This window comes from Caloenas nicobarica, chromosome 5 (genome assembly GCF_036013445.1).
Source record: "Caloenas nicobarica isolate bCalNic1 chromosome 5, bCalNic1.hap1, whole genome shotgun sequence".
NCBI classification, from domain to species: Eukaryota; Metazoa; Chordata; class Aves; order Columbiformes; family Columbidae; genus Caloenas; species Caloenas nicobarica.
In genome coordinates, this window is record NC_088249.1 from 67,615,001 (window position 1) to 67,640,424 (window position 25,424).

A 25,424-nucleotide genomic window follows, 5' to 3' on the forward strand; every position below is an offset into this window, starting at 1 on the left:
TCAGCTTACAGATTTTTTTCCCCCCATCTTTCAGATGAGAATTATAAATAATGTGAGAGAGATCCCGGCACTTCTCTGAGAGCAGAACTGCTAGGAAAAAAAAAAAGGGCAAAAAAGGTGTAATAAAACCTCAGGGGACGCTTTGTATTGTCATCCAAGGTGTTATTCACTTCTGTGCAGTGCGCGAGTTGAAGGAAAACCAAGACAAAAGTGTTTTTCTTCACTTTTGGAAAGCTCATGGGCACCTGCTTGTGGGGCGCTCGGTGCCTCTTTTTTGCTTTGTCTGGGTCGGACTTTGCTCGCCTCATTATGTGGTTGTCAAAATTCAAAGGGATGGCTTTAAAATACTTGTTATTGGCCTAAAGGAGGAAATTCATCAGTGTCTTGGGTGGGATTTCGTGCGAGGGGACCTTTGGATGTGCTTGGTGTCCGTGACAGCCATCCCTGGCAGGCAGCAGAGCGGCCTCGCAAAGCTTTGTCTTCACTGAGCTCAGCCTAAAGTGGGTATGATCCCTGGGGAACACTTGGGAGTCATCCCTGGCACCTGGGATTTCCCCTCCCGAGCCGCCCTGACTGCTGCAGGGCTTGTCCTATCGCATCTGCTTTTATTTCTTGGGCTTTCAGACTGCTTTGTATCCCAGTAATACTCCTCAGTGTTGAGATGCTGTTAGAAATTACTTTGAAGTGCATTTTGTAGCTGGTATGTTAAATTCTCCCTTTTTTGTCTCTCTTGTGGTTGATACTAAAGTCCGTGCACACACGTATATGCAGATATAAATTCATATACATGTTAGAATAGAAACTTGGTGTTCTGCCAACCCCTCTGAGCGTAATAAAACCCGTCTCTGTGCCCAAGCTTGGGTAGCTGTGAATTTTCCCTCTGTTAATAGCTGTCTGCTGGTTTCCTTTTACAGTCCTCAGACTGCTCCTATCTCCCAGATCTCCGTGTGCATTAGCGTAAGATACCTAGAAAAGGGAACGGGCTCTAATAAATAAACCCAGCTCTGCTCTGTTCACTTTACACCATCTGACTGCTTCAGTCCCATGGCTGCTGATCATGGCGGGGAATGTTTCTGTGTATTAATGTAATATTTTGGGCTCCCTTTCACTTACTGCAAGGCAGGCTGAGCTATCATGGACCTCGGCCAGCAGAAACGTCACCGGACCCTGCAGATGTCAGAAAGGACTTGTCACCGCGCTGGGGGGAACACCCGCGGCCCGCGAAACAGCAGAAAGGTTTTGTGCTGCTCGCAGTCCCCTTTACACCCCGACACTCCAAAAATCTTCCACCCGGCCAAGCAGAAGCTGTAAAGCATTAGCACCGCTGGCGTTTCAGCCGGGCGCTGATTAGAAATCGCTCCTTCTGCTCCCTGCTCTGTCTCGGCATTTGTAATGCGATAAAGCCCCACGTCCCCTCCCCGTGCCCAGCGCCGTGGGAAGGTTGTTCTTCTATCTGAAAGGGCCTGGAACTGGGAGCACCGCGAGCGCCTGCCAAGTCAGCAGGTCCTTATCCTGCCGGGCTCCCTTCTTTTTATTTATTCGTGCTATTTTCATTATTTAACCTTTGCCTAGTTCTTACCGCTGCTGCGAGGGCCATGTTTGTGTTCAAACTTGTGTTAATCGAAATGAGGGTGTGGTGTGATGCTGGCCAAGTTAAACCAGGACAGAGCCTTGTGCCAGAGCTTTTAATTCAGTTTAAATTGCCTGATATTAATTGAATCCCAGCTGGCAGACTCGGGGGGGGATACATTTCTGAGGCGATGGAGACTTTATAATGATTTTGCTAAGTCGCGGGTCAGTAGGACTTGAATAGATGAAGAAAGGGCTGAGAGTATTTCACTTTTCAATGCGGACAGAGCCAAAGATAAGACATGAGAGGTACCACGTCCCAGGCCAGGAGATCTCACGTGCTGAAAGACAGGGCTGGAGGGAGCTCAGGAGTCGGTGCTGAAGGACACCGAGGTGGGTAAAGCCATTTTGTACTTTAACGCAAAGGAAATCTCACTCCCTGACTTTCCGGACCGTCCTGTCCTTGGAGGTGGAATATCCTCCCAAAGACACATAGAGCCGTGATCAGAGCCTGGCATTGTTGTCTGCGCTACATTTTGGTACTTTTATAGCAAATGGAAGCGGGCCATACATTGTTTTGGCTTTCTTTGAGTCCCTTTGAAGAGGGAGCTGCAATGTTGCAAGGGTGGAGAAGCTCTATGGGAGAGGAAAGATTAATAGCTCTGCTCTGAGGGCCAATTGCTGCTATTGTCATACATGATTTTTATGAGAAATACTTCTCCCTTGTTTGCCGTGGTCATAGATTTTTGTTCTTACAGCGAACAGAAAGAGATTGTGAAAACCTCTGGACTTTGGGCGAAGAAACTTGAAAATGTGAAATACTAGTGTCATTTTTTAGGGCTATTACTATTCTAATCACTGTTGATACTGACAGCAGCATCTAGTGTTTGTTAGTGTGAGTACCCCAGGCAGAGTGTGCTGGAGGTTTCCTGGTGTCAGAGTCTGTTAGAATATAAGACTGTAGCAGCAGGGAAATGCTGGGCAAAATGCAACAGCTTTTGCTGGAACAACAGGAGAAAAATACAGCAAAAAAACCTCAAAAACTTAAGAACCAATAAGCTACCTAGGAGTAGCAGTAACGAGGATGCTACTGTCTGTGTATGTGGCCTGTGCCAGCTGGATGGCCCGGCAGAAACGCTTGATTAGCAAAAGCCTCGGCAGGTAACTTAAAGCGTTGGTTGGAAACATTAGCTGGTGACCACATGATGTTATCATTTAAGCTTCCCAGGACAACAAAGCGCTGTCTGTTCGGGTTGCTGGGTGTTTTCACAAGGGAATGTGACACCGTTTGAGGGGCTGTCCTGCAAAGCGGATTTCGCTTGTACCCACACAAGAGCAAAGGGAGCACGGGCACTGTGATGCATCTGGCACTCCCGGGATCCGTCCTGCCCGCTGGGATCGCACTGAGGGGCCTGGCAGATCGGCAAAGCTACAATCCCACGTCAACCCACCAACAAAACAGCTTCGGGGTGTCGGTGAGGGACTGGGGTCTGTGTGCTCGGTGCTCCTCACGCGGCACCAGTATTTACAAACTCCTGATGCGAGATTCTCCAACTACCTAGAGAGCGCATGGGAATTTACCCACCGTGCCCCCCCAAACACACACACAAACACGTGTGTCCGTGGCTCTTTCCAGTCCATATGCAGACAGACCATAATTTAGGTGTGGGTCAGGAGTCCAGGCAGCGCTGGCAGCTCTCAGTGCCCCCGCGGTCCCTGTGGGACAATAAAGCTCTGCGGGCTCGTTGAACCAAACTAGGAGCTTTTATATTCCTGCCAGAAGGTAAAACCTTCCTTCAAGAAACACAACCAAAAGCAAGTCCAGACAGTGCCTTGCTCTATAAATACCCGGGGAAAATGCACAACTAGACACAACCTCCATGATCTTGGGAAAAAACTGGAAGCTGATGCCGCTCCCCCTCCAAAAGATGTGTTTGCAGAGTCCCCGTGCTGAGTCACAGCTCCTCAGTTTACACTTTTCCTCTTGTTGGAGCAATCCCGCAGGAGCCGAGTGGAGGAAGAACAGGGAGCAGGTTGGCACTTGCTGTGTCCGCTGAGCCCGGCTCTTGCCAGGGGTACCAAGCTGAGCTTTAGCTATGCTTGGGCTGCAGTTTAGCCAAGCTTGAGAACCAGACCCAGCAATAGCGTGCCACATATTCATAGATGCTTTTGGACAGACAGAAGGAGACAGATGAGCGCACCTTGCAGAAAAATTCATTAAATGGTTTAAACTAAAAGACCGCAGTTCAAAACTTTCTAAACAGGAGAAAGCGTGAGTCACTTGCATGCCCCAGGAAGGAAAAACGTGACGTGTTCCCCAGGCTTCCCGGGAAGAGTGTTGTGGGGAATTCTGTAGCTTTTTCCTCTGTCCTGTTTTCTTTGTGCCCATAGTACAGCTGGTACCCAGAAAGTTTGCTGAAGAACCACACTGGTAGTTGTCATGCTGAAGGTTTTTCTGCCCTACGTCTTTATTCTGCATCCCCCCAAATGATCCCTTTTCCCGGACCTGGTGCTGGACTCCGGGAACTGGATCACCCCCAGCTGTGATTTTTAGCATGGGGAAGGACTTGACGCTGCGACTCTGTTGATGAAAGGGATCCTTTGTATTTTCTTGGTGTAGAAATCAGGACTCGGACCTCAGGCCAGTAAAATTAGGGAGTGACACAGTGTGTGTGTGTGTTATGTTCCAGACGGATAACGGCACAAGGCGCTGCTTTGCCCCAGCCCAGCCTGACAGGGGGACATTGAATCGTCTCCGTTTTTCAGGAAACCACCCAAACCCTGCGTGGAACTGGCAGCGTGCTCATGTTTTCCAGCTGCAAGTGCCGACTCCCAGAGCTGTTCCTCACGTGCACCTTGCTGTGTAGCGAGAATATCTCTTGTTTCTCTTGTGGCTTTTCCAGGCTCAAAGGTGTTTGTGAAATAGCTGGGCGACTCGGCACAAGGCTGGCGCTGGTGGCCAGGGATGGAGAAGGTCTGAGGCTCCTGCTGGGTCCCTGTTCACACAGCGATGTTACAGCTCCGATTGAGGGCACAGCAGGATGTTCTTTATGGTGGGACTTCAAGGACAAAAAGCTGATTTGCTCAGGGCTGTCACATCCATGCTCGAAAGGTGGTGGGTGCTTTGGCAAAGCACCCGCAGCAAAACGGCTCCTTCCAGAAGCTTGGAAGCTTCTCTGGTCCAACCATCAGCTGCCAGCATAGTGGTGCTCCTTGTTCATCCCCGATGGGTATCAGTCCTTTATTGGCAGCTGTGGCTGTACAGCTGCGTAGGAGATTGGCCTTTGCCGTCGCGATGGCTTTGAGCTCATCACTTGAGTGCCTTCATTGTTCATTAAATGATTGCTTTGATGTGTAGGTACGATGTGACCCTGCCTCATTTAACACTGTGCAATCCTCACAGGCTGGCCATAGCAGTCCCAGTTTGTTGCTGCTTTTACGGGAGACCCATAAAAATAAATAAACAATAATAATTTTTTTAAAAATTGACAGGCCGATTGATTTTTCACTTTACTTCCCAGCGAAGGCCTTTAGCCCCAGGAGGATGGTGATACTCAACCCTGCACGATACTTGCCCGGCCAGCGCCAGCCCAAGGGAGGGTGACGGGGTGACACGGCTGGTCCCTCAGGACGGGCTGAAGGGGTTTTGTTTGTGAATTAATTCCTCCACACTGAGCAAGACAGAGGCGCTGAGATGGCCGGGATGTTTCCACCGCCTCCTCCTAAAGGAAGGGCACTGCTGGTCACTCCCTGAAACGCTGATTCACTCTCCTGGCAGAAGCTCAGGCGCGCAGCAGGATGGTCAGCGTGCCAAGAGCTTTGCTCCATCAGAGAAAAACTTGTTATTAGGCTGAGAGTCACTTTGGGGGCCACGCTTAGCTTCTGTTTGTCTCCAGCATGGTCATGTTGAAGTCTTTGGGATAATCTGAACCACGAAATACTCATCTCCCTGCGTAGGAAGGTCGCACCATGATATCTTTCCCCCAAAGCAGGGAGAGGGCTGCAGCCCGTCTCCCCCTGCCTGCACCAGTGAGTGGCTATTTCACTCTGCTCCCTGCTTGCCAAACGTCTGCCCACAGCAGCCAGGGCTTGGGGAAGCTAATGCATCAATAATTTTAATTTCCTGCCATAAAACTCACCCTGAGGGTTTTGCGTGGAGGGTGTGGCAGGAGATTTGAGGGAGGAGATTCATCTCTTGAAAATCACATTTGATGTTTAAGGCTTTTCCAGCCTTCTCTGGGCTAATCACGACAACATTCGTTGCCATCTCTTCCCACCCCAGTTTGTGCTTTCTACTCATATCCTGTCTGTGTATTTTTGGCCACTCACTAACAATTCATTTGAGCTCCAACTTGGCACACGGGAGCTCGGCTCAGGGTGTCACTGCAGGAAAACGAGCTGACATGGGTTTAACCAGCTCAGGGACCTGGTGACAACCGTGGTGGCAGGGACGGGGCAGGGTTGGGAGCAGCTTTTGGGGCGTACGCTGAGATTTGGTCTCGGGGCATCGGCACCGGGTGCAGCCGAGGTCACTGAGGGTCCTTCATCCCCTGTGCTGCTCAGGGGGTAAATAAGCAAAAAATGGCCACGCAGCAGCACTTGGGCATTTTTTTAGTAGCAGTCTAATCTTTTTTCTTCCTATTGTTGGTATTTCCATATACATGTCCTGGTAGATGAAATGTGAAAAACTGTGACTTTCCGATCATCATTGAAAGGCAAAAAGGGGGAGTTAATCAAAATGTGCTTTTGCTGTCAGTGATTTCTGTTTTACCTGCAAAATGCTGAGATTTTTCAATTCCCACCGAGTCCCCATAGGAACCATGTCGATTGCTGATGCGAAACGTGTTCCGTTGCAAACTCTTTCACCAAACTTCCATGCCCAGCTAAGGATAGCAGGTAAATCCTGGGCTTTTACAGAGTGATCAGCTGTCACCTGCATTGATGTCTGATTTTGGAGCTTTCAGTAACAAAGCTCTGTGGATGAGGCCGGCAAAAGGGATTTTTGCAGCACGAACAGCCAGTTACACAGTAACCAGAACAGTCCCATGAGAGATCGTTCCAAAACAAAACAAAACAAAAATGTTCCCTTTGCCCTTTGTTTCATTTAGAATAGAAGGATGTGTGAGGTTGGGTTTATCAAAAGAATTTAAATGGCAGTTTCTAATCTTACGGTACAGAAGTGTTTTAACAATCTTGCCGAAAAAAAAAATTAATCTCCTGCAAGGGCAAGGAGGAAAAAGCACAAGTGGTGCCTGCAGGAGAGGCCTGGGGTGAGTCTGTGTGACCTGCTCTGATTTCAGAGCTCAGCCTGCTCTGGGTCGGGCTGGAGACCTCCTGAGGTCCCTTCTGCTCCTGCCATCCTCGAGGAGAAGGGGATGGAGCCAGAAAGCCCTTTTACGCGGGTGGGCGCGCTGTGTTCACGAGCGCTGGGGCTGCTGGAGGAGGGCACGCAGGCCACAGGCCACGCGGATTGTCCTGTGGCCAAAGGAGGGGACGGGGTGGTGGTTCCCACAACCGGTACTTCAAAACCAGGGAACTCTCTTCCCCAGACCATCTCTAGAGTGTCCTTCAATGAGCCACAGCTTTATGGGGCACCTCTGGAGCAAGGAGAGGTTTGCAGAAGCGGGGTCGTGGGTAAGCATGCATGTTGAAGGATGTGGCGTGTTGTGGAAAGGTCATTTTGAAGGAAGGGGCAGGTGGCCCCAAGAGCACAGGAATACATGTGGTTTTGAGAGGGACAGGGAGCCTGGGACTGAACAGAGAAACCAAAGTCATTTATCCTCCACCTCAGCAAATACCAGCTTTCCTGACAGCGAAGATGCAACCCTGGCAGCCAGCCCTCCTCAGAGATAAATATACGTACATGTCATTTTTAGCCTTTTCGGTAATTGCCCTTCCTGGCCTGGCTTTGGCGGGACCAGCCCTCCTGCCCACGGCTGTGTGCCGGCGGATGCTGCAAACCTCGCGTGAAGGTGCTCTGGGGCATCTCAGCTGGTGGGGCTGCAGTGGGACGTGACAAAGTGCTGTTCCTGGTGCTCCCCAGCCAAGTCCTCCTCAGTCCTGCCCCCTGGCCGCCGATTGGTGTGGGTGTTCTGCTAAGCTGGGTGTTGGGAGCTAACCAAGTCCTCTTCTAGCTCGAGGTGTTGGGGGACAAGAGGACGTGAGTGCCCGTCACCCATGTGGTGCTGGAGCAGAGTGTGGCCTCTGTGAGCGCATCTTGGTAGCTCCGTGCACTTGTCTTGGCAAGAACTGATCGCGTTGGAGTCAGCATCACACGCTGCGCCCCAGGGAACATACCAGGGGCTGCTGAGGGTGGTGACGGCCCCAATCTCAGTTTTCTCCACTGCTTTACGTTGTTCTTCTCACCTTTGACTGTTTGCTTACCAGGTCTTGGCAGGCAGGGGGCAGAGAGCAGGAGTGTCTCTGGGCTGGTGCCAGCTGTGCAGCAGATGTTCTGGGGACCTGTCTGGTCTAGTTTGTGACTCTGGCAGGCGGGCTTTGACCACTCAGCTTGTTTCTCCCAACTACTCTTAGTCCTTGCCGTGGTTAAACTCGCATGACATTTCCTTCCACCGAGCAGTCGCTCCTCTCCTCCCGTGCACCCTCGCGTTTGGCTCCGAGGAGCCTGCACACGGGCTGGTCCAGCAGCTCTCCTGTCACCCTGCTCAGCTGGGGCAGCAGGTTGGGAGCACACACGGGGCTGTAGCACATGTGGATACCCAGAGGAGAGGCTCAGAACAGGACAGGCACACTGGGAGCCTCTCTGCAAAGTTTCCCAGCCTGCAGCAGTGGGATTTAAGAGCTCTCAGTTAAGCTTTTTCTTTCCTGAATTTGCCCAGCTGCATTTAGCCAACTACATGTAAACTTTTGACATCCCAAATGGCCTGTGGCAAGATGCTGTGCAGCCGGGCTCCGCACAGTGCGCTCAGCCCTCTCCTCTTGTTTGTGCCGCACTTGCCAGCTGTTGGTTTCACGGGATGCCCCCCAGCTCTGTCACCAGTTCACAGCTGGTCCCTTGTTCACCGTCTCCGTGCCATGGGCTGTACCGCGGATCTCCAGGAGAGCAGCACCTCAGCTCTCTCCCTTCCAATCTGAAGTGTATGGGAAATTTTGGAACTTAAGTCACATATACGGGGGCGCTTCCTTCTTGGTTTGCAGGCGGGAGCAGGTGCAGAGCGGTGGGCAGGGGCTGCTCCCCTGTCCGGAGCGTTGTGCCCGCAGTGCTGGCCCGGCCGCACCCAGGGTGTTACCTGCTTGCGCTGGCACAGGAGCAACGAGCTACATTCACTCACAATTTATCCAGTTGAACCCACTCCTGCCTAGTTCAGTGCAGCAGTTCATCTGACTGAGCTGCAGCTTTTCTGGGATTTTTTTCTCTTTCAGCTCGTGAAATTTTTTTTTTTTTTTTTAAGCAGTAGCAACTCACAGCAACAAACCTGACAGTCCTGTGGAGCTACAGTTAACCCTGAGAGCCTTTCATGGCACAGTTACTCTCTCGCTCTGCCCCTTCTCTTGCAAAAAACGGGGAAAAAAAATCCAGCCCAAGATTTTCCCCATGTCGTTCACATCCAGCCTTGTCTGGCTTCATCGGAGTGAGCCTGTGCCGGGATGCTGGGCTGTTCCCCTCCTGTACCAGCCTGGTTCTCTGCTTCAAAATGCTGCAGGGCCGGCTGGAGAACGCTGATGTACATCGTTGGGGCATCAGCCCTTTGTCTTCAGTGGGGCAAATTGCTGTTTCCATAGCTCAGATGTACCACTCTGCTCCTGCAGTTCTGAAGGGTTTGTGTTCTCAGGTGCTGGGAAAACAGAGGTGAATCAGCAGAGCAGCTGCTGCCTGGCCAGGTACCATCTGGAGATGTTCTGGAAATGCTGGCAAGCAGGTGCCTGGTGGTACGAGACTCCTGCCACCCTAAGGGACCTGACTCTCTTCTCGTGTGTCTCTGAGCGTGGATCAAACCTGTTGAATTCCATCAAATTCTAATCAGAGGATCTGCTTGGGTGCAGTCTGGGGCACACTCTCTATCACAGGAGTCCTGCCTGTGTCAGATATTAAGGGCTGGACTCTCAGCAAGGGACAATTTGCAAAACTCTGTTGTGGTCAGTGTGTGTTGAGTGAGCACCATCCTCTGCCACCCAACCTGACACCAGGCAAGCGACGTCCGCACCTGCACAAGCTACCTGGATACGCGTTATTCCTCTTCCTTCTGCAGGGAGTTTTGAAAGTCACATATCCCAGCCTGGAAGCAATGCCAAGAGCATCGGGGACTGAAAACAAGAGGAACTGCCTTGCTGTGTGAAAGTCAGCGTTACAGATTAACCCGCGGGAATGGCCAGAGACAGGTCCATTCACTTCTTCCCCGAGGGAAAGCAGGAATATCTTTCTAGGGAACAGAGAGGTTTTAATTAGTGTTCCCTTCTGCATAAAGCCTGGCTCTCCTGCTCTGTCTCCTCAGATGAACACAGCTATAATTAAGAGGCAGCAGTGTCAGGAATGAGAGCAGGCTCCAGCCTGTGATTTATTAAGGGATGTTGTGGGTGCAATTACTTTTCTGTTTTCTCCTCTCCCCAGTGTTTTTATAAAGTGAATTTACTGATGAAAGGGGCGTCTCAGGCGAATGGACGCCTCTGTGTTTATCTGCAGTACAGAGCAAAGGCAGCTGGACCCAGGGCACCCACCAGCACCCTCCTTCTTGCCAACCAGCAGCGGCAGGACGAGCAGGGACCCCAAAGGAGTCCTGTTGGTGGCAATGAGGAGGGAGCAGCAGACAAGGACAAGGCACTTGTGTTGTCCACAACGAGGTGGGTCAGGTTTGGGTTTTGCTTCGTATTTGCTGGTGCAGGAATCTGGGGGAGCTCCCGGCTTTAGGTGGCAGCTCTGGTTCTCCTGGCAGCCAGCACCTCCAGCGCATGAAGAGATTAGAACTACCTCAGCTCCCAGATGACTCCTGGTCATCTTCAGCAAGAGGAAAATTACGCGTAAACAGTCTGGGGGAGGGTGGTGTTGATTTGGATTGTGCCTGTTCGCTTGATCTTAATCATCCTGCCAGCAGCATAATTTCACTTTCTGAATTACTCAGCGATGGTGAGCATTTCTGCTGGGTGGCTGAACTTTGCTTTATTGCTATTCAGATGGTCTGCACTTTACCTTTGTAGGACATAAATCTGGACAGGTTGAGACTGATAAGACAGATGGAGAAAAAAAAAAAAAGAAAAAGGAAGCAGGAAGAACAAAATTCAAAGAAGTTCAAATTATGAAAAGCTTTTGGGGGCCAGTACCCCAACTGGGAACCAGAAAAAGGAAAGCATTTGCTGGCCTTTGCTGAGGTGGTGTTGAAAGACCCCAGCCCACCAAATATGGAGTGTCAGTACTCCGCCGGCCGCGGAAAGAGCTGCCGTCACCTCGGGCAGGGTTGATCTGTGCCCCTCCTCTGTAGGCAGCGATGGATGGAAGGGTCTGGAGCCTCCTGAGCAGGTCCCAGCCGCAGCTCGTCCCCGGCTCCCACCCGGAGCGGTGCAGCCGCTGCCATCGGCCTCGTGCTTCGTGCAGGTGTCAGGGTCCCCCCGGTTCAACCATGCCGGCAGGAACAGTCACCTCCCGGCTTCGCGTGGTGCTTCAAACCAAACCGGGGCCAAAGCAGCTCGTCTGGTCGCCCCAGTGGCTGGTCCGGGGCGGCTGAGCAGGCAGAGCCTGTGGCTCCCCACCTTTGGCTTCCTGTTCCCGTGGGCTGGGAAGGTTTGGTCTGTTCCCTCCGCTGGGGCTCAGCGAGCAGGTTGCAGTAACGCCCTTGGGAGCTTCTGGGGAGTGGGAACGAGGGTTGGGCTGTGCTGGGGAATTGCAGTGCAGGTGAATGGGGGAGATCTCCAAACCGGTCCAGCGCTTGGCTCCACACCCTTCCCTCCCTTCTTAATTGCAATTCCTTCTGATTTATCTGGATTACCAGGAAATAAAAATACCAGGGCTTTTTTGGTTACCGCTCCCGGCATCGTGCATCTCAAATTTGCAGGCGGCGCCGTCCACAGCCCAGGAGAAAGGAAACCTCTGGCTGCCTTGGGAAGGGACGAGCTCTCGCCCTGTGCGCAGACTTGGCCTTGTTCATGTGGGAGCAGCACAGGGATCCCACCAACACGGGATCCCCTTCAACTCCCTCTTGGCAGTGATTTGATGCAGGGGAACTAACTATTTTAGGGATGGGTGACATACTTTTTCCCTGAGCTTGCCGTTTCAAACCCACTGTGAGCAGACAGAGTTGCTGTTTGCTACATGAAAATCCTTAATGTTCCGCTCTGGTGTAACCCTGACAGGTGAAAAGCTGCGTGGTCTTGTGGGCAGGTGGAGATCCAAGAGCCAAATTGTGATCTTGGGCCTCCTCGGATTTGGTCTCCTGCGTCACTCGGGTGTCGTACAGCGCCTGGCACCATGATGCTGCTGCTGATGAGCAGGGAGGGTTTCTGGAGGTACCACCCTCCCCTCCCTCGGAGTGGGAGGCTCGGATGCCTCCTGGGCAGGCAGGTGGGGATTTTTCTGGGCAACTGCTGAACCTTGGCCAAAGCGGGGTGGTTCAGGAGGCCGTGCACGCCTGCTGCTGTTCCAGGCAGACCCTGCTCCCCAGAGAGCCTTACCGACGTGCGGGAAACCATCTCAGTTGCCCTGGGAAGTCTGGGTGCTTTCTCTGGCACTTTTTCTTGTGGGACACTAGGGAAGGCTCGTAAGGCTTGAGTATTTTTAGAGGGTAATTAATTTTATTGCCAGTCAGATCAAACTCGTAGGCTAAAGGTTGTGCACTGACATCTGCCCTGGAGTTGAGAGCAGTTCTGCTGACTGCTGGCAGGTAAAGTACGTGTGAGGCCACAGCTGAGCCCCGCACAAGGAGAAAACCTCCGGGTCTCATCAAACCTGCAAACCTGTCCTGGCCTTAGCGCTTCGAGAGAGACTGTGGCGTGGAAGAGAGAAAGCAAACAGAGAGTGTGACGCAAACACAGCTCCAAAGAGCACCCCGGGATCCAGCCCTCTGAGAATAACACTCCAAGGCTCCCCCACGCACTCAGGCTTTGCATCCGGACTTATTTTATATGGATGTTTCTCAAGCCCACGCAAGCCAACGCATATATTCTCCCCGTTTCACTCCTTTCTTTGTAACAAGGACTGAAACCTCCTGAGTCCTTCAGCACATCAGGGTCTCTTCTGAATCTATTCCACTTCCAGCCTGTCTTATCCCTTGACCCGACGAAAAGCATTCTGTTTTCCAGCAGGTTCAAAGCAGTCTCATCAAGAACCAGCTGCTAACAAACATCTGGCAGATTTGGCCATCCCCAGCAGGGTCTCCTCTCCTGGCCGTGCAGCGCGGTGACTCTGCAGGCTGTGCTGTACAGACGGGGCACCCGCATCCATCGGGAGCCAGGCGGACAGAGCCCCAGAAACAGCCGTCTGTAGGAGCTGCGTCACCAGGCGCAGGGCCAGGGTTTGTCACTCCAGCTGGCAGCGAGTTGTTTGCAGTCAACAAAGGTGGGCACCGAAAAAGAGTCTGTCCCTGACATGGAGCCCGGCGCCCAGAAGATGTTTCGTGTTGTGCGCCGGCCAGGCTGCTCGCTTCTGTCTTGGTGCCTTTGCCCACCCTCGTGTTGGGGGGCAGAGGGGCAGGAAGCCAAGGACTGAGATATTGTCTTGGCAAACTGCTTTATCGCACCAAGCAAACCATGTGCGCACACACCAGCTGCGCTTCACCGCCTTGCACAGCTCTTCCCTTCCCCAGGACTTCACCAACATCCAGTTCAATGATGCCGACGCTCAACTTTTTCTTAGGTGCCTGAAAACACCCCCAGTCCATTTAAGCTCCAACATTTTACAACGAACCCGCCCTGCAGAGTGCAGTGGAGCAGGTCCTGCTCTGGACCATCTGCTGGAGGGCTGGGATCCATCCAAAAGAGCACCAGGTCCTCGGTCAGTCCAGCTTCCTAACGCCTCAGCGGCAGAACCCAGCAGCAGGAACGACCCCGGCCCCGCCGCAGCGGGGATGGAGCTGTTGGTGTCATCCCAAACACCAGTTTAACCCACGGTTTTACACAGGGCGAGGCAGCGACCTTTGCCACTCGCAGGCACCTTTCCACAGCGGATCCCGAGTCTCTTGACAGACTTGTTTTAAAGGGCTCCTTGATTCAGTACCTGCCCTTTCTGTGTCTGAAGGAACAGTTTTTCTCCCTGATCAACTGAAAACTCGATCACTCAACTAAACGGAGCCAGGAATGTGCTGCTGCAGGGGTCTGTGCTCCAGCCAGCCGGTGTCAGCTGGGCACTGAGCCTTGCTGTCATTTCTTTAACTCAGAAAAAGTCCTTTTTAGGGGCAGATCCCACCAAAGCAGCCCAGCGCTGGAGCTCTCAGACAAACCACCACCGATGGATCCGATCCCTGTTACAGCGTTCGCTTCGTGCAGCATTTCACAGCAGCCCAGCAGCGCAAGTGTTACGCCCCGTTGCCCTAATTACAGCAGGGCAATTACCGTATTTTACTACTGTGTTGTCTCACAATTATTTCCAGTATTTAAAAATAATGTCAGTCAAATAGTTTGTCCCTGAGCCTTGTCCTCAGTGGAGTTTGCACCAACATTTTTCAGGCAAATAAGTGAAAGGGGACAGGAGAGCGAAAGCTCATGGAGCCCGAGCTGTCACACAGGGGATGAGGGCAGCTCCGAGCGAGCCCTTCCCTGCCTTGGACATAGGGGGTGGATGTTGCCAGGGCCCCGGGCAGGGGATCTCACCCAGCACAGGAGCAGTTCCACCAGGTGCCCGGTGGAGAACAGCAAAACTCATCTCTGTACGCGTCCCTAAAGGAGGAAACCCCAAAGCTTACAAACAAACAGCTGCTCAAAACTCTATCTCCAAACTTCATTAGGAACAGGAAAAAAAAAAGCCCTGTTGTTGTGCCAGACGGACATTTTGCTGCCAAGAAAGTGCCACCTACTGATCTGGCCCGGCGGGGAAATGCAAGAACGGGAAGCAAACTCTGAAAACATAATGCTGGAAAAAATACTTTTTTTCACCCTTAAAACCCAACACGATTCTAGGCGCTGTTATCCCAGCCCAGCCCCCTCTCCAGTCCCACTCCCTCCGCAGCTCAATCAGCCAGACTTTTGACGCAGATAAATGTTGGGGGGGTGGAATGTAAGTTTTAGGCTTTGCGAAGGGGACTCACCGGTGCTGAGAAGCCGCTCTCGTCTCCTGCCGTCCCCTCAGCTCCTGCGCGTCCTCTCCCAGTTCACCGTGCCCTCCTAGTTAAATCCTGCTGCCATTCTCCGGCAAACCAGCTCCTTCTCCCTCCCCGCACGGCGCTTTGCCTGCCCGGCCCGGAGGATGGAGAGGAGAGGGAGGCAAAGCCCACCCGGCACCCCAGCCCGGGGGTCCCTGCGCTGCTGCCCTTTCGTCCCGGTGCCGCTCGCCCCGGTTGTCTGAGAGCAGGTGACAGAGGTTTCTTGGCAGAGGAGAGAGAAGGGGAGGGATGTGGAGCAGCGAGAGGTGGAGCTGGGACCCGGAGCAACAGGTTACTGTATAACCAGGAGCCGGTGGCCCCGGCGAACTGGCTGCGTCCCCACGAGGTGCCGGGGGCGGCTGGGCCTTTGGCGCGAGGGCACCCAGAGCCGAGGTGCTGGCTGGGAGGCACGTGGAAAACTTCAGGTTTCTTTCACCCGTGAACATTTGGTACCCGAGGGGTGGCAAGGGAGCGCTCGGAGCTGGATTTTCCGTCGCCGGTGAGGGAGGGGACGCGCTGCCCAACCGCCTCGTTGCGGGGGAACAAGGCAGCTTTTGTGCAGCCCGGTGCTCTCCTCTGCAGCTCCGCGCTGGCTCGCGGGGTGTTTTCCTCCGGCTTTGCTCCAACCCTGACATCTGCAGCGGGGAAAGGTGAGATGGGGAGAGGGCAAAGCAGCTTCTCTCCCCAGGTCCCTGAAGCAGTGGGGTGAGGAGCAGAGCCCCCCGGGGTACCCCACACCGTGCACTGTGCTCTTTGGGGTTACTTGGCCACAAAGCCCCTTGTTGTGCCCCAGCTCTACTGTGAGCAGGAGGCAGCAGGGCCTGGCCGTGCCGCACATCTCGGCGCTGCACTTGAGCTTCAGCCCTGGCATTGTGCTGAACATTGCTCCCGTGCTCTCTGGGAAGGGTTTCTTTAGAAACCCCAGTCTCATCACATAGTCTCCAGGGGGAAATTTTAAAAGATGGCAAGGCCGCTCCTGAGTTTGTGTTACGAGACTGCGGGAGGATGTTTGGGTTGTGCTTGGCGTCTGCAGAGCCTGTGTTTGGGGGCCTGGAGGGACCCTGAGCTCTGGGAAATGGTCTCGTGTCGGGGCAGACTTACTGCTTTCAAAAAACACCTGGTTTCATTTGCCTCAAGACTTAACATTTTTTGAAACAATGGGATGAGCTGATCATTAAGCTGTAAAACGTTAGCTGGATATTTGGGTCTTACAGATGGGTTCGTGGCAGTGTGAGATCCAGCTGGTTAGCCAGTCCTTTCCAAAAAACGGGGCTTTTGAGAGCATTTTATTAAAGTGCATGTGCATCACAGGCCTGCCCACCGTGTGTTGAACCCATGGCACGTGTATGCTAGAGAGGACCCCCCTGTCACCAGAAACAGCTGCAACCCCAACAGACACCAGAGAAAGAAATAGGAAAATGCTTCCACCACAGGACACAGGTCTGGAGGACGCCTGGCATCCCTAACTTGGCGCTTGTTGAGCTCCCTGCCACTGTGGTTTTCTCCGGTGCCTGCTGTGGTACGGGGGCCAGCGCTCATCTCGCTGCCTGGCCCGTGTCCAGACGCTGCAGCGCGGCGGAGCCGCCCCGGGTGAGTTACTGCAGGAGGAATGTCGCCGGGGGAGCCGGACGGGCAGGGGAGAGCCCGCTCCCCGCATGACAGTTACGGTTTTGGCAGCTGGGTTTTGACAGTACAACCTCCTCCGCCACGGGAGAACGTGAACTGATCCTCGGTGTGATGCACCCGCCCAGCGCCCCGTCATCCTCCTCGCTGCGATGTTGGTGAGATCCCGGGGGGATCTCGGTGCAGGACATGGGGTGACCCCATAACATGGTGACAGTCCCTGTACGGCCACTCTGCTGATGTGGCTCCCAGATGTGGGACCAAACGATCGAGTGTCCTCAGCCTTGCTCCTTTGAGGATGGCTCGAAGCCCTTCAGCGCTGTGACAGGGACATCAGTCGCTGGGGGGCTGCACCGCTTCAGCCGGCTTTGGGTCTGTACGCTGTTTCTGCCTCCCCGAGAGCACACAAAAGCCGCGGACCCATAAAGCCACGGACTATCTCTCAGAGTATCTCTGAGTTTAAAATCCCAGGAGGGTAACTTGCCTCTCAGGATCAGCCTTTTAAATCAGGTTGGCGGCAGACACCCCGTGATGGCTTGAGAACAAAGACTTCTCTCTCGCAGAGCAAACAACACCCAAACCCAGCTCCTCAAAATATGTGTTCCTCTAAATTTTTAATGCCATTTTCATCCAACTTGCTCATCCTGTTTCAGAAGGGCTGGGCCTCATAATTAGAAGTTCCAGCAATCTTATGTCTGGCAAATGTCATCAATGGCTTCACTGTTCCGTGCTCTGCTTCTCCGAATGGGAACGGTTTGCAGAAGAGCGCCTGGCCAGGGAAATGCTGAGGCCAGGGCCTGGTCCACTTTGGGTCTTTGTGCCAGCTCAGCATGGAGAGAAGCTGCCAGGAAATCAGGGTCACCAGCAGAAATGACAATTCCCATTCAAAGCCTGGAAACACCCAAGACAAAGGAGTTGTCTGAAGCTTCCAGACTCTTCTTCCTTCTATATTCATCCCAGAGCAACGAGCTGTCAGCAGCAGCAGGACCCCAGTGTCTGCTCATCTAATCTGAAAAAAGTTCATGGGCAATTCTATTGTAAACTGGAAAACCGAAACAGAGCTGTCCTGCCCTTTTGAGGGTGCCAACCCAGGCTGGTGCCAGCGAGGACTGACAGCCGTCCTGGTGTCTGTGACCAGGCTGCCAGCCACCAGGCGGTCCTCTGAAATGAGCTTAGAATGTATGTTCATTATCATATGTGTACATTTACCCCATTGCTGACTGGCAGCAAGCGTTGTCCCTCTCTGCTGACTCTTGGTTTTCATCTGGATGATGGTCAGGGAGCAAAGGGCTCACCACGTTTTATAACATATGTGTATATAAAACACACGGTTTTATAAAACCCAAGGAGGAGGCTGCTTTACTCTGCAGGCTGTCCCGAACTCATGCCGTGCTGTGGGGATGGCAGAAACGTGGCAGTCATCACCTAATTAACACCTTCATCAGAAGAACCATTTTCGAGGGCTCTTTTCTGCACAGATCAGGCCAGGGATCTGGTTTGGTGGTGCAGCGTCACAACCGCTTGTAGGGCCATAGCCGAGGGGGTGGCGATCTGGATCTGTGGTGGATCCAACACCCGGGGCAGGGACACCTTCCGCTGGCTTTGCCGGTGGCTCCTGAATCTACACCGTGGGTCTCTGCTGCCTCTGGTCATGCTGATATTTGTATTTTGTTTGCAGCGAGCACCACAGAAGGAAGGTCAAGCGCAGAGGCTGCAACCTGAAGTTAACGTGTGAGACCCCGTCTGCCATTCCACCTGCATTCAGGTAAAAACAAATTCCGCTTTGCAGTTATTTCCTTTAGAAACTGTCAGATATTCTACTTTGTATAAGGCAGGTATAAGTACCAGGAAAAAATGTGGTTTTATTTGTATGCATACAGAAAAGGGTTTTGCTTGGTATGTTTGTCATTAATGGGGCAGATACAGCTCGGTATGTGACAAGTACGCGGTGGGTACATTCCATTATGCCACGCAAATCTGGAAGGACAAATGGGCGGGTGTTTGATTCACACGGATTAAGCACAGAAACTTTTGGTTCCTTCGTTTCCTGGCTGCTCCTTAGCGCCCAATTCTGTCACTGTCCCCTTGTCTTCACGGGTGCAGCTGATCACCAAATCATTGAGTCCAACTATGTCCCTGCACAGGACACCCCAAAATTCACACTGTGTCTGAGGGCGTTGTCTGAACGCTCCGTGAATATTGCCAGGCGGAGCTGTAGCCCAAGATCCAAACGAGGTGCTCTGCACTTCAAACACTTCTTAGATCGCAAGCATTATTTATTTGAATAAATAAATACAAAAATAGGAAATTCTGAATATAAAAACCTGCTCGTACAAAAACCCCACAAACTCCTCAAGCTTTACACTAATACATATTTTTGATACAGTAAAAAAATAGGAAATTGCACACAGTTCTTCATTTAAAAAACAAGGCTTGAATGCAGTAATTTTTGCAGGATCATGGAAATCAACACATTTAACACCGAATAGAAATATACCCGACAACATTCCGTTGGACTTTTAAATAGGGCAGAAGGGTGAGTGATTAGTAAATGTTTCCGCTCACCTTAAGGCCACTCTATAGAACACTCGAACCCTCACACTCCCGCCTCAGGCCTCCGCCTCCTTAAGAACCAGCCACGCAAAACTCAACTCTTCCACCGGGATAAACCAGGTACTGCCCTACTAAAGGCAGGGAAATTACCACTGGGCTCTGAGAACACAAATGAAATTAGAAGCAGAACTGTGCCCTCAAACACACAAGTGTCTGTGGGAAGGCAGAAATGAGCCCGGACTGCACTGGCCTCATTCATTTCTGTGTCACTTTGGTTGCTGTTGCGCTGTGAAAACTCACGTAACCTCAACAGCATGTAGTCAGACAATGCACTGGCCCCTACTCTGTGTTGGGAATGAAAATTCAATCTCGATCTCTGATGAATACCAGAGCATTAAGCGGTTTTGCTGAATCGCTTCCTGCCTTTGCCCAGCAATAAGCTGAGGAGATAGTGTAACACGGCTGCTGGACAGGATGTTTTACCCACTGCTCAGGGAGACCTCTGCCCCTCAAAAACGTGTGCTTTAAACAGGAGAAAGCTTTACAGGATTTTTATATGCAGAAGAATTAATTTTTTGAAATATAAACCCACTCTTTTATAGAAGAAATATCGAAAACATGTTGAAACCTGCTGGGGTTTAGCTGACAAAAGCAGCAATGGCTGTGACCTTTAGTACCGACTCAAACCCGTAAGCACAGAGGAGAACGGAGTTTAGAATGACGTCTGCTTTCAGCACGTATGTTTGCCACACCAAGAAATACACGGACAAAACCACGCTCCCCAGTGTGACTGCGAGGCTGAGCCCCAGCGGAGCCTCTTCTTCTGTCAGGTTACCCTTTGAGCCTGGACGGAAACAAAAAGCTGATGTGAGTCTTCGATTTCTCCTGGCAATATCACAAGCCACGTCGAGAATATTCCTGTTCAAAAAAGGCTCTAGTTCTCGCAGCTCAGAGCACACTGAAATACCAGCCCGAGTTGAGGCTCTGTCAGTAAACATAAGAACAAACACCTACAGACAGTCCACTTCTTGCTGACCGAAGTTAATCTAAATAAAAAGCAACCAGTTGATACTCAAAGTCATACCACCCACCTTTTCTTACCACAGATAATCGGCTCTGAAGCTGCAACCAGTTTGATCGCTCAGCTTCTCAGTCAACCACCAAACTTGCCCCCGGGCCCCCCAGCCCCACACTCGGTGTGACAGCTGCGATGCACATCTAAGGACATCCAAACCTGATTTTAAAATCTTACGCAATATGGAATCTTCTCTGTTCCCTGCTCGTCTATTCCTATTTCAAGTTACTGTCATAGTGGAGAAGCTGCACTTTTTTCTTCCTTGCATCTTATTTCCAAGCCAGTCTCAGCAGATTTTGCTGTTTAACTACATTAGATTTGAAACTCGCTGCTTTGTTCATCCAGCAGGCTCCAGGCAAACAGACGCAGGAGCTTCAGGGCAGCAGGAGAATTCACCCTGCAGCAACTCATCTGACTCAACAGAGACCCACCTTCCATAAATGGCTTAGGAATTTTAATAGTAACTTGTTTTTTTTAAAAAAGGACTTTATGAAGTTTTATCAAGCTCTGGAGTGGAGTCAGGAGGCACTTTACACTGTTCTGCCTCAGTGAAATGAAGATGTTGGAACTGATATGTGTCTTACAAAGGAGGGGAAGGGAAAGGTGTAGGTGCTGTCCCAGTTATATTGCTTGCTGACAACCCAGCTCTTGCCTTCAATGGCGTTATAGATTATATTTCCTATGAGAGCAAATTCTGTTTGACACTCTGGCCAAATATATTGATCAGTCAGTTAAATTTTAATGACAGAAATGAACAATAATCTCCAACTATCTGCTGTTCTGCTAAACTGGTGTGTTTTGACACAAACTCAATTTCAGAACGATTAATGTTTAGAGATGATATTCCACTGAAAAGGCCTGGTGATAACGTGACATACCCAAGTATAACCGGAGCGCTTCAAGAATGGCCATAATGAAAAGGAGGGCAAGATCACAAGCCAAGAAGTCATCTGGATAACCGAAAACTTGACCTGTCAAATAACACAGAGTAAATAAAGCAGGAAAATAGAGTAGGCATGCGGACAAACCACAGCTGGGTCATAAGCACACCGCCTGTGTCTGTGTTAGAACATGTGCAACTTACTTTTATAAACAATCATTGCAAGAGTCACCAAGAAGTAAAAGATGTAATAGATGCCATTTATATAAAATAGAATCTGTAAAGGAAGAGACGAGAGCTGATACCTGTTGTTAAGGATTTCTCAGAGCAATGAGGTAGGATCCATTTCCTAAAATCACCATTTCCCAGTAACCTCAAAATCTGCTGCTGGGCCTTTTTCTACTAAATGCTTCAACTGTGGCCTCCTGGGTCGGGTTCAGAGAGTCACTTGAGATTGCAGACAAATCTACATGGATCCATTGCCAAGGTATTTCAGAGCTCCACAATCCTTCATACACCCTCCAAATGCCCCCAGTTCCTATACGGCGGGTAGATCCGCACTGAAGGAATCATTTTCTCTTGAGGCACAGCAGCATGTGATAATAAAATACAGGAGACATGTGTAGGATGTCCTGAGGCTCACCAGGACAGGGAGAAGCTGGAATGTGGCTCCAAGAATCCAGAAAGTTTGCCCGTTTATATGTATCTTTGATAACCAAATTATACCAAATGCCTTTCCTAGCTTTAAATAATACAATGTAATTTATATAAGGAAGATCTCAGTGCAGATTTCATTCTTTCATACAGAATCACACACAGAATCACAGAATGTTGGGGATTGGAAGGGACCTCAAAAGATCATCCAGTCCAATCCCCCTGCCAGAGCAGGAACACCTAGGTGAGGTTACACAGGAAGGCGTCCAGGCGGGTTTTGAATGTCTCCAGAGAAGAAGACTCCACAACCTCCCTGGGCAGCCTATTCCAGTGTTCCGTCACCCTGACTGATTTCCACACCTGGCTTTCTATACTCAGAATATTCTTTATCCTCCCCTCTCTTCCGTTTTCCAATCCTGAATCTCTCCGAGCAGGGACTTCATGGCAGGCGGATTTAGGGGAACTGCCCAGCCGGTCTCTGGAGGCAGCAGCACCCACACGCTGGCTCTGTTCCGCTGCCCAGAGCAGCTCATTTTATTAAAACAGAACCAGGTTTGGGGGTTTTTCCAGTTGGAGGAAGGTGGAGCAAAAAATTACTAGAGAGGTTCTAAGCATGGAAATCTCTGAGGCCAAGGGTGTCTCCTCTTTGGAGGCTTCTTAGATATTGGCAGGAGTGAAGGTAGAGGGAATAAACATGAGAGAAGAGGAAATACTACTAAAAGCTGCTTTTACTACCTCCTGTGGGCTGCCTGTGAGGTGAGGTGAGGTGTGCTGCATGGGGCCCAGCACTCCACAAATCCAATTTTTAGCCTCGCTTCCTAAGGAAATGAGAGTTACGTGACCATAAACGTAGGACAACAGGGGGGGTTAAAGGGGTCTGTGCAAAATCTCAGCTAATGCTGCAAAAAAATCTTCCCCTGGAAGAAAAGTTTTAGTGGTTTTGCTTCATACGGATGGTGCTGATGATGGAAAACTCTACAGAATTAACACAAAAATAGCATTGTGCAGATATATTAGGCAGGAAGATGTGAATGCGTTTCAGCCAGACCTCCTGAAGATTCCTGCGTGCAGGGGTAGAAGGTACAAAAAGGATACAACTGATGAAGTTCTTCCTTTCCCTGGAGAAGGAAAAAAATCAAAGAGAAGAAAATGAGTCTAAATATTTCCCAAAAGTGCTGCAGAAACTTTCAAATGACTGATGTTACTAGAGAGGTCAAGCATGCTTGAAAAATTGTTTTTTCTCAGTTCACTGGAAGATTTACTGTTTCCTCAGATCATGCAGTTCAGGTTCCAAAAATAACTTGTTCATCTACATCAATTCTAAAGTAGTCTGGGGGAAACCCCTGTTGTGAAAAGTCACCGAGGAACCCATCTCTTTGAAAACATGAAGAGGAGCAGAGGCACCACCCAGAACTTGTTCATCCCGTCCCTTCACAGATGACATCCCTCCCTACAACTGTGCAGGAACACGGGGAACGCGCAAGGGAACCAGAATGTGCCACTTGTTTTGAAATGGTGAGAAAGCGTTCCCCGGTTCCTCTAAATAACGTCCTTCCCGACCAGTTCCCTTCAAAAGCAGAGTCATTCTATGCAAAACCTTAATATTTTCCAAACCAAACGATTCTATGATTCTCTATTCCGGTCACCCACAGAAATCGTACAGAATATTTCTCTAAGCTAACCACTGCATTTTACTGTTTTCTTTCTGCAAAAAACACACGGATAAAATTCCCTTGCAACATGATGGCACTGACCTACTAAAGTAGCTCTTAAGTAACTCATTAATATTCTCAGCCTCTTTCAGCCACATGAGGAATTGAAAAGTTACGATGACTGTTTCACAGCAACTGAAAAGTTATGATGGCTGTTTCGCAGAGCGCAGATATGTCTGTGAAAGGCCGTTTCATCCGTCTGCTCAGAAGCATCGTTATTGTCAAATCAGTGGGACACACTCACCTCCCCATCCTCACCCCCGGGTTTCTGGAGGGCACTGTCCTCATCACCTCATAGGTTTATGCAGTTGGGCCCAAATTAATCCCTTCTAACTTTAGGCACCTAATTAAAGTACCCAGTTTAGGAACACAGTGGAAATAGGCAGGAATTTTGGGTGATTTGTGCTGTCTGGGATCTGCGGTGCCGCCTGGACAGGCTGCATCTCTGAAGGGACTGGAGCTCCCAACAGACTCATCCCTTCACATTTTCATGCTTCTTTTTGCAGAATGGGAGTTAAAGCGTTAATTATGTATCTTATTCTGCAGCAACTAATGGTAAAAGATGCATTTGTATTTATACCCTGGTATAAACCCTCATGTGAAAGTAACGCCTTGCATCAAGGTGATGTGTCTTGCGCAGCAAGGAGATGTCTGCGTTTTAAGGTGATTTTTTAATGCGAAGTAGGACATTAATTTGAAATACCACAACACATGTGCGGACATATTAGTATTCCAAAGAAGTGTCTGGATTGGAAAATTTTTCTGTATAACCAAACACTGAGCTGTACTGGTTGTAGCCTTATTAACACTGGGCAGCTACGCTACTGTGATGCCAGTGGTATAATTAGAGTAATATGATTTTACTGTGCAGGTAAATTCCCTAATGGCAGCTCTCCATCTTTAAACTTTTTATTTTTAAAAATGATTTTCCACAAGAGGGCACTGATGACCTTCCTGCATCTGTCCTGAGGAGCGGGTTGAGAGCTCCTATTATTCAGAACATGCTGCTGTTATTTAGAACACGCTGCTGTTATTTAGAACGTGCCGCTGTTATTTAGAACGTGCTGCTGTTATTTAAAACGTGCTGCTGTTATTTAGAACGTGCTGCCTCCCCGAGTGACAGGGGACGTGTCACACGGGTTAAACATTCAGACCCCACACCAGGCTCTGATAGGGAACCTGCAGCTCTGTAGTCCTTACTACACCAGCTGAATATATAATTTCAGGTATGAGAGCAGGCTGCTCTTCCCAACACCCCGAGATCGTCTCACCACGAGGATTAATGAAGTTGCAGCTGGGGGGTTTTAATTGGAAAGTGAGCGTTCTGTACAGGAAAAAGAAAAACATGACAAAAGTCTGACCACTTCTCCAGGCTGCTGCTGGGTTTAAAATGCCTGTGAGTGACGCTGTGCATGCTGCGGGTAGAACACGGCCCATTTTCTGAAAACCTGGTTTATTTTTTTAACGCCACAGCTCCGTTGAACGCACAGAGCAGCTGTAGATGATGTGGCCCCTGCGCCTCGTTGCGCCAACGTGTTTTTAGGACTCGGGCAAACGCTCATTGTTCAAGCCAAAGTTTTCAAAACCAGCTTTGTCCACCTAGGGTTGAATTTATATTTTTTCGGGAAACCTTTGACCTCTTTGGAAGTGGAAATTAACCGTTTTGACCCCGCTAATGAGCGGGAATAACTTTTTTTTTTTCCCCTCTGAATCCCGGTGGTTCATAATTTGAAGCAAAAACCTGAGTTTTCAAGGGGTGTCACTCGGCCTCAGGAAAGCGGTTTGCCTGCGCGTTAAGGTTCTCATCAGCCCGCACAAACGCCTGCTCACGCCGACACGGGGCCCGCAGCCGCCGGGATCTACCTCAGCGTGTCGCGGCTGTCGCGATATGGCTGTCGGGCCGGGCCCACCTCGGCCCCCGCGTCGCTTGCGTCGTGTCCCCCCGCCTGGGGCGGCGAGAGGTGTCCTCTGCCACGGTGGGGAGCCGCCGCCCCGGTGACCCCCCGCCCCGCCGCCACACGGGGACGGAGCTGCCGGTATCGATGGCAACGCGCCGCTCACCTCGCCTCCCAACCGCCATCTTGGCGCCCCGCCCCCGCCGGTCCTCCAGCGTCCCG

General features: G+C 50.8%; 3 protein-coding genes across 3 annotated transcripts in view; 1 reads left to right on the forward strand and 2 right to left on the reverse strand.

Moving 5' to 3' along the window:
- EPS8L2 (EPS8 signaling adaptor L2) overlaps positions 1-15,001 on the reverse strand; it is a 45,776-nt gene extending 30,775 nt beyond the window's left edge. Inside the window, exon 1 of the mRNA XM_065635351.1 lies at positions 14,757-15,001. The gene's annotated coding sequence lies outside the window, so the exon portion shown is untranslated. The remainder of the gene's footprint in view (positions 1-14,756) is intronic.
- Positions 1-25,424, forward strand: part of GATD1 (glutamine amidotransferase class 1 domain containing 1) — an 82,262-nt gene that overhangs the window by 54,937 nt on the left and 1,901 nt on the right. The window contains exon 12 of the transcript XR_010606253.1: positions 18,112-18,198. The gene's annotated coding sequence lies outside the window, so the exon portion shown is untranslated. The remainder of the gene's footprint in view (positions 1-18,111; positions 18,199-25,424) is intronic.
- Positions 18,330-25,396, reverse strand: TMEM80 (transmembrane protein 80). The gene is made up of 5 exons (XM_065635360.1): positions 25,369-25,396; positions 22,691-22,713; positions 21,146-21,239; positions 20,940-21,032; positions 18,330-19,830 (listed from the first exon to the last, which is right to left on the reverse strand). The coding sequence occupies exons 1-5, from the start codon at positions 25,385-25,387 to the stop codon at positions 19,625-19,627; spliced, it is 435 nt and encodes a 144-aa protein (XP_065491432.1). The 5' UTR covers positions 25,388-25,396; the 3' UTR covers positions 18,330-19,624.

Coding starts and splice junctions, on each gene's coding strand:
- TMEM80 (XM_065635360.1), bottom strand. Junction 21,240..22,690: donor AAGGAAGAACTTCATCAGTT/GTATCCTTTTTG, acceptor AACAGGTATCAG/CTCTCGTCTCTTCCTTTACA. Junction 19,831..20,939: donor AGCGCTCCGGTTATACTTGG/GTATGTCACGTT, acceptor GTTTCCGTCCAG/GCTCAAAGGGTAACCTGACA.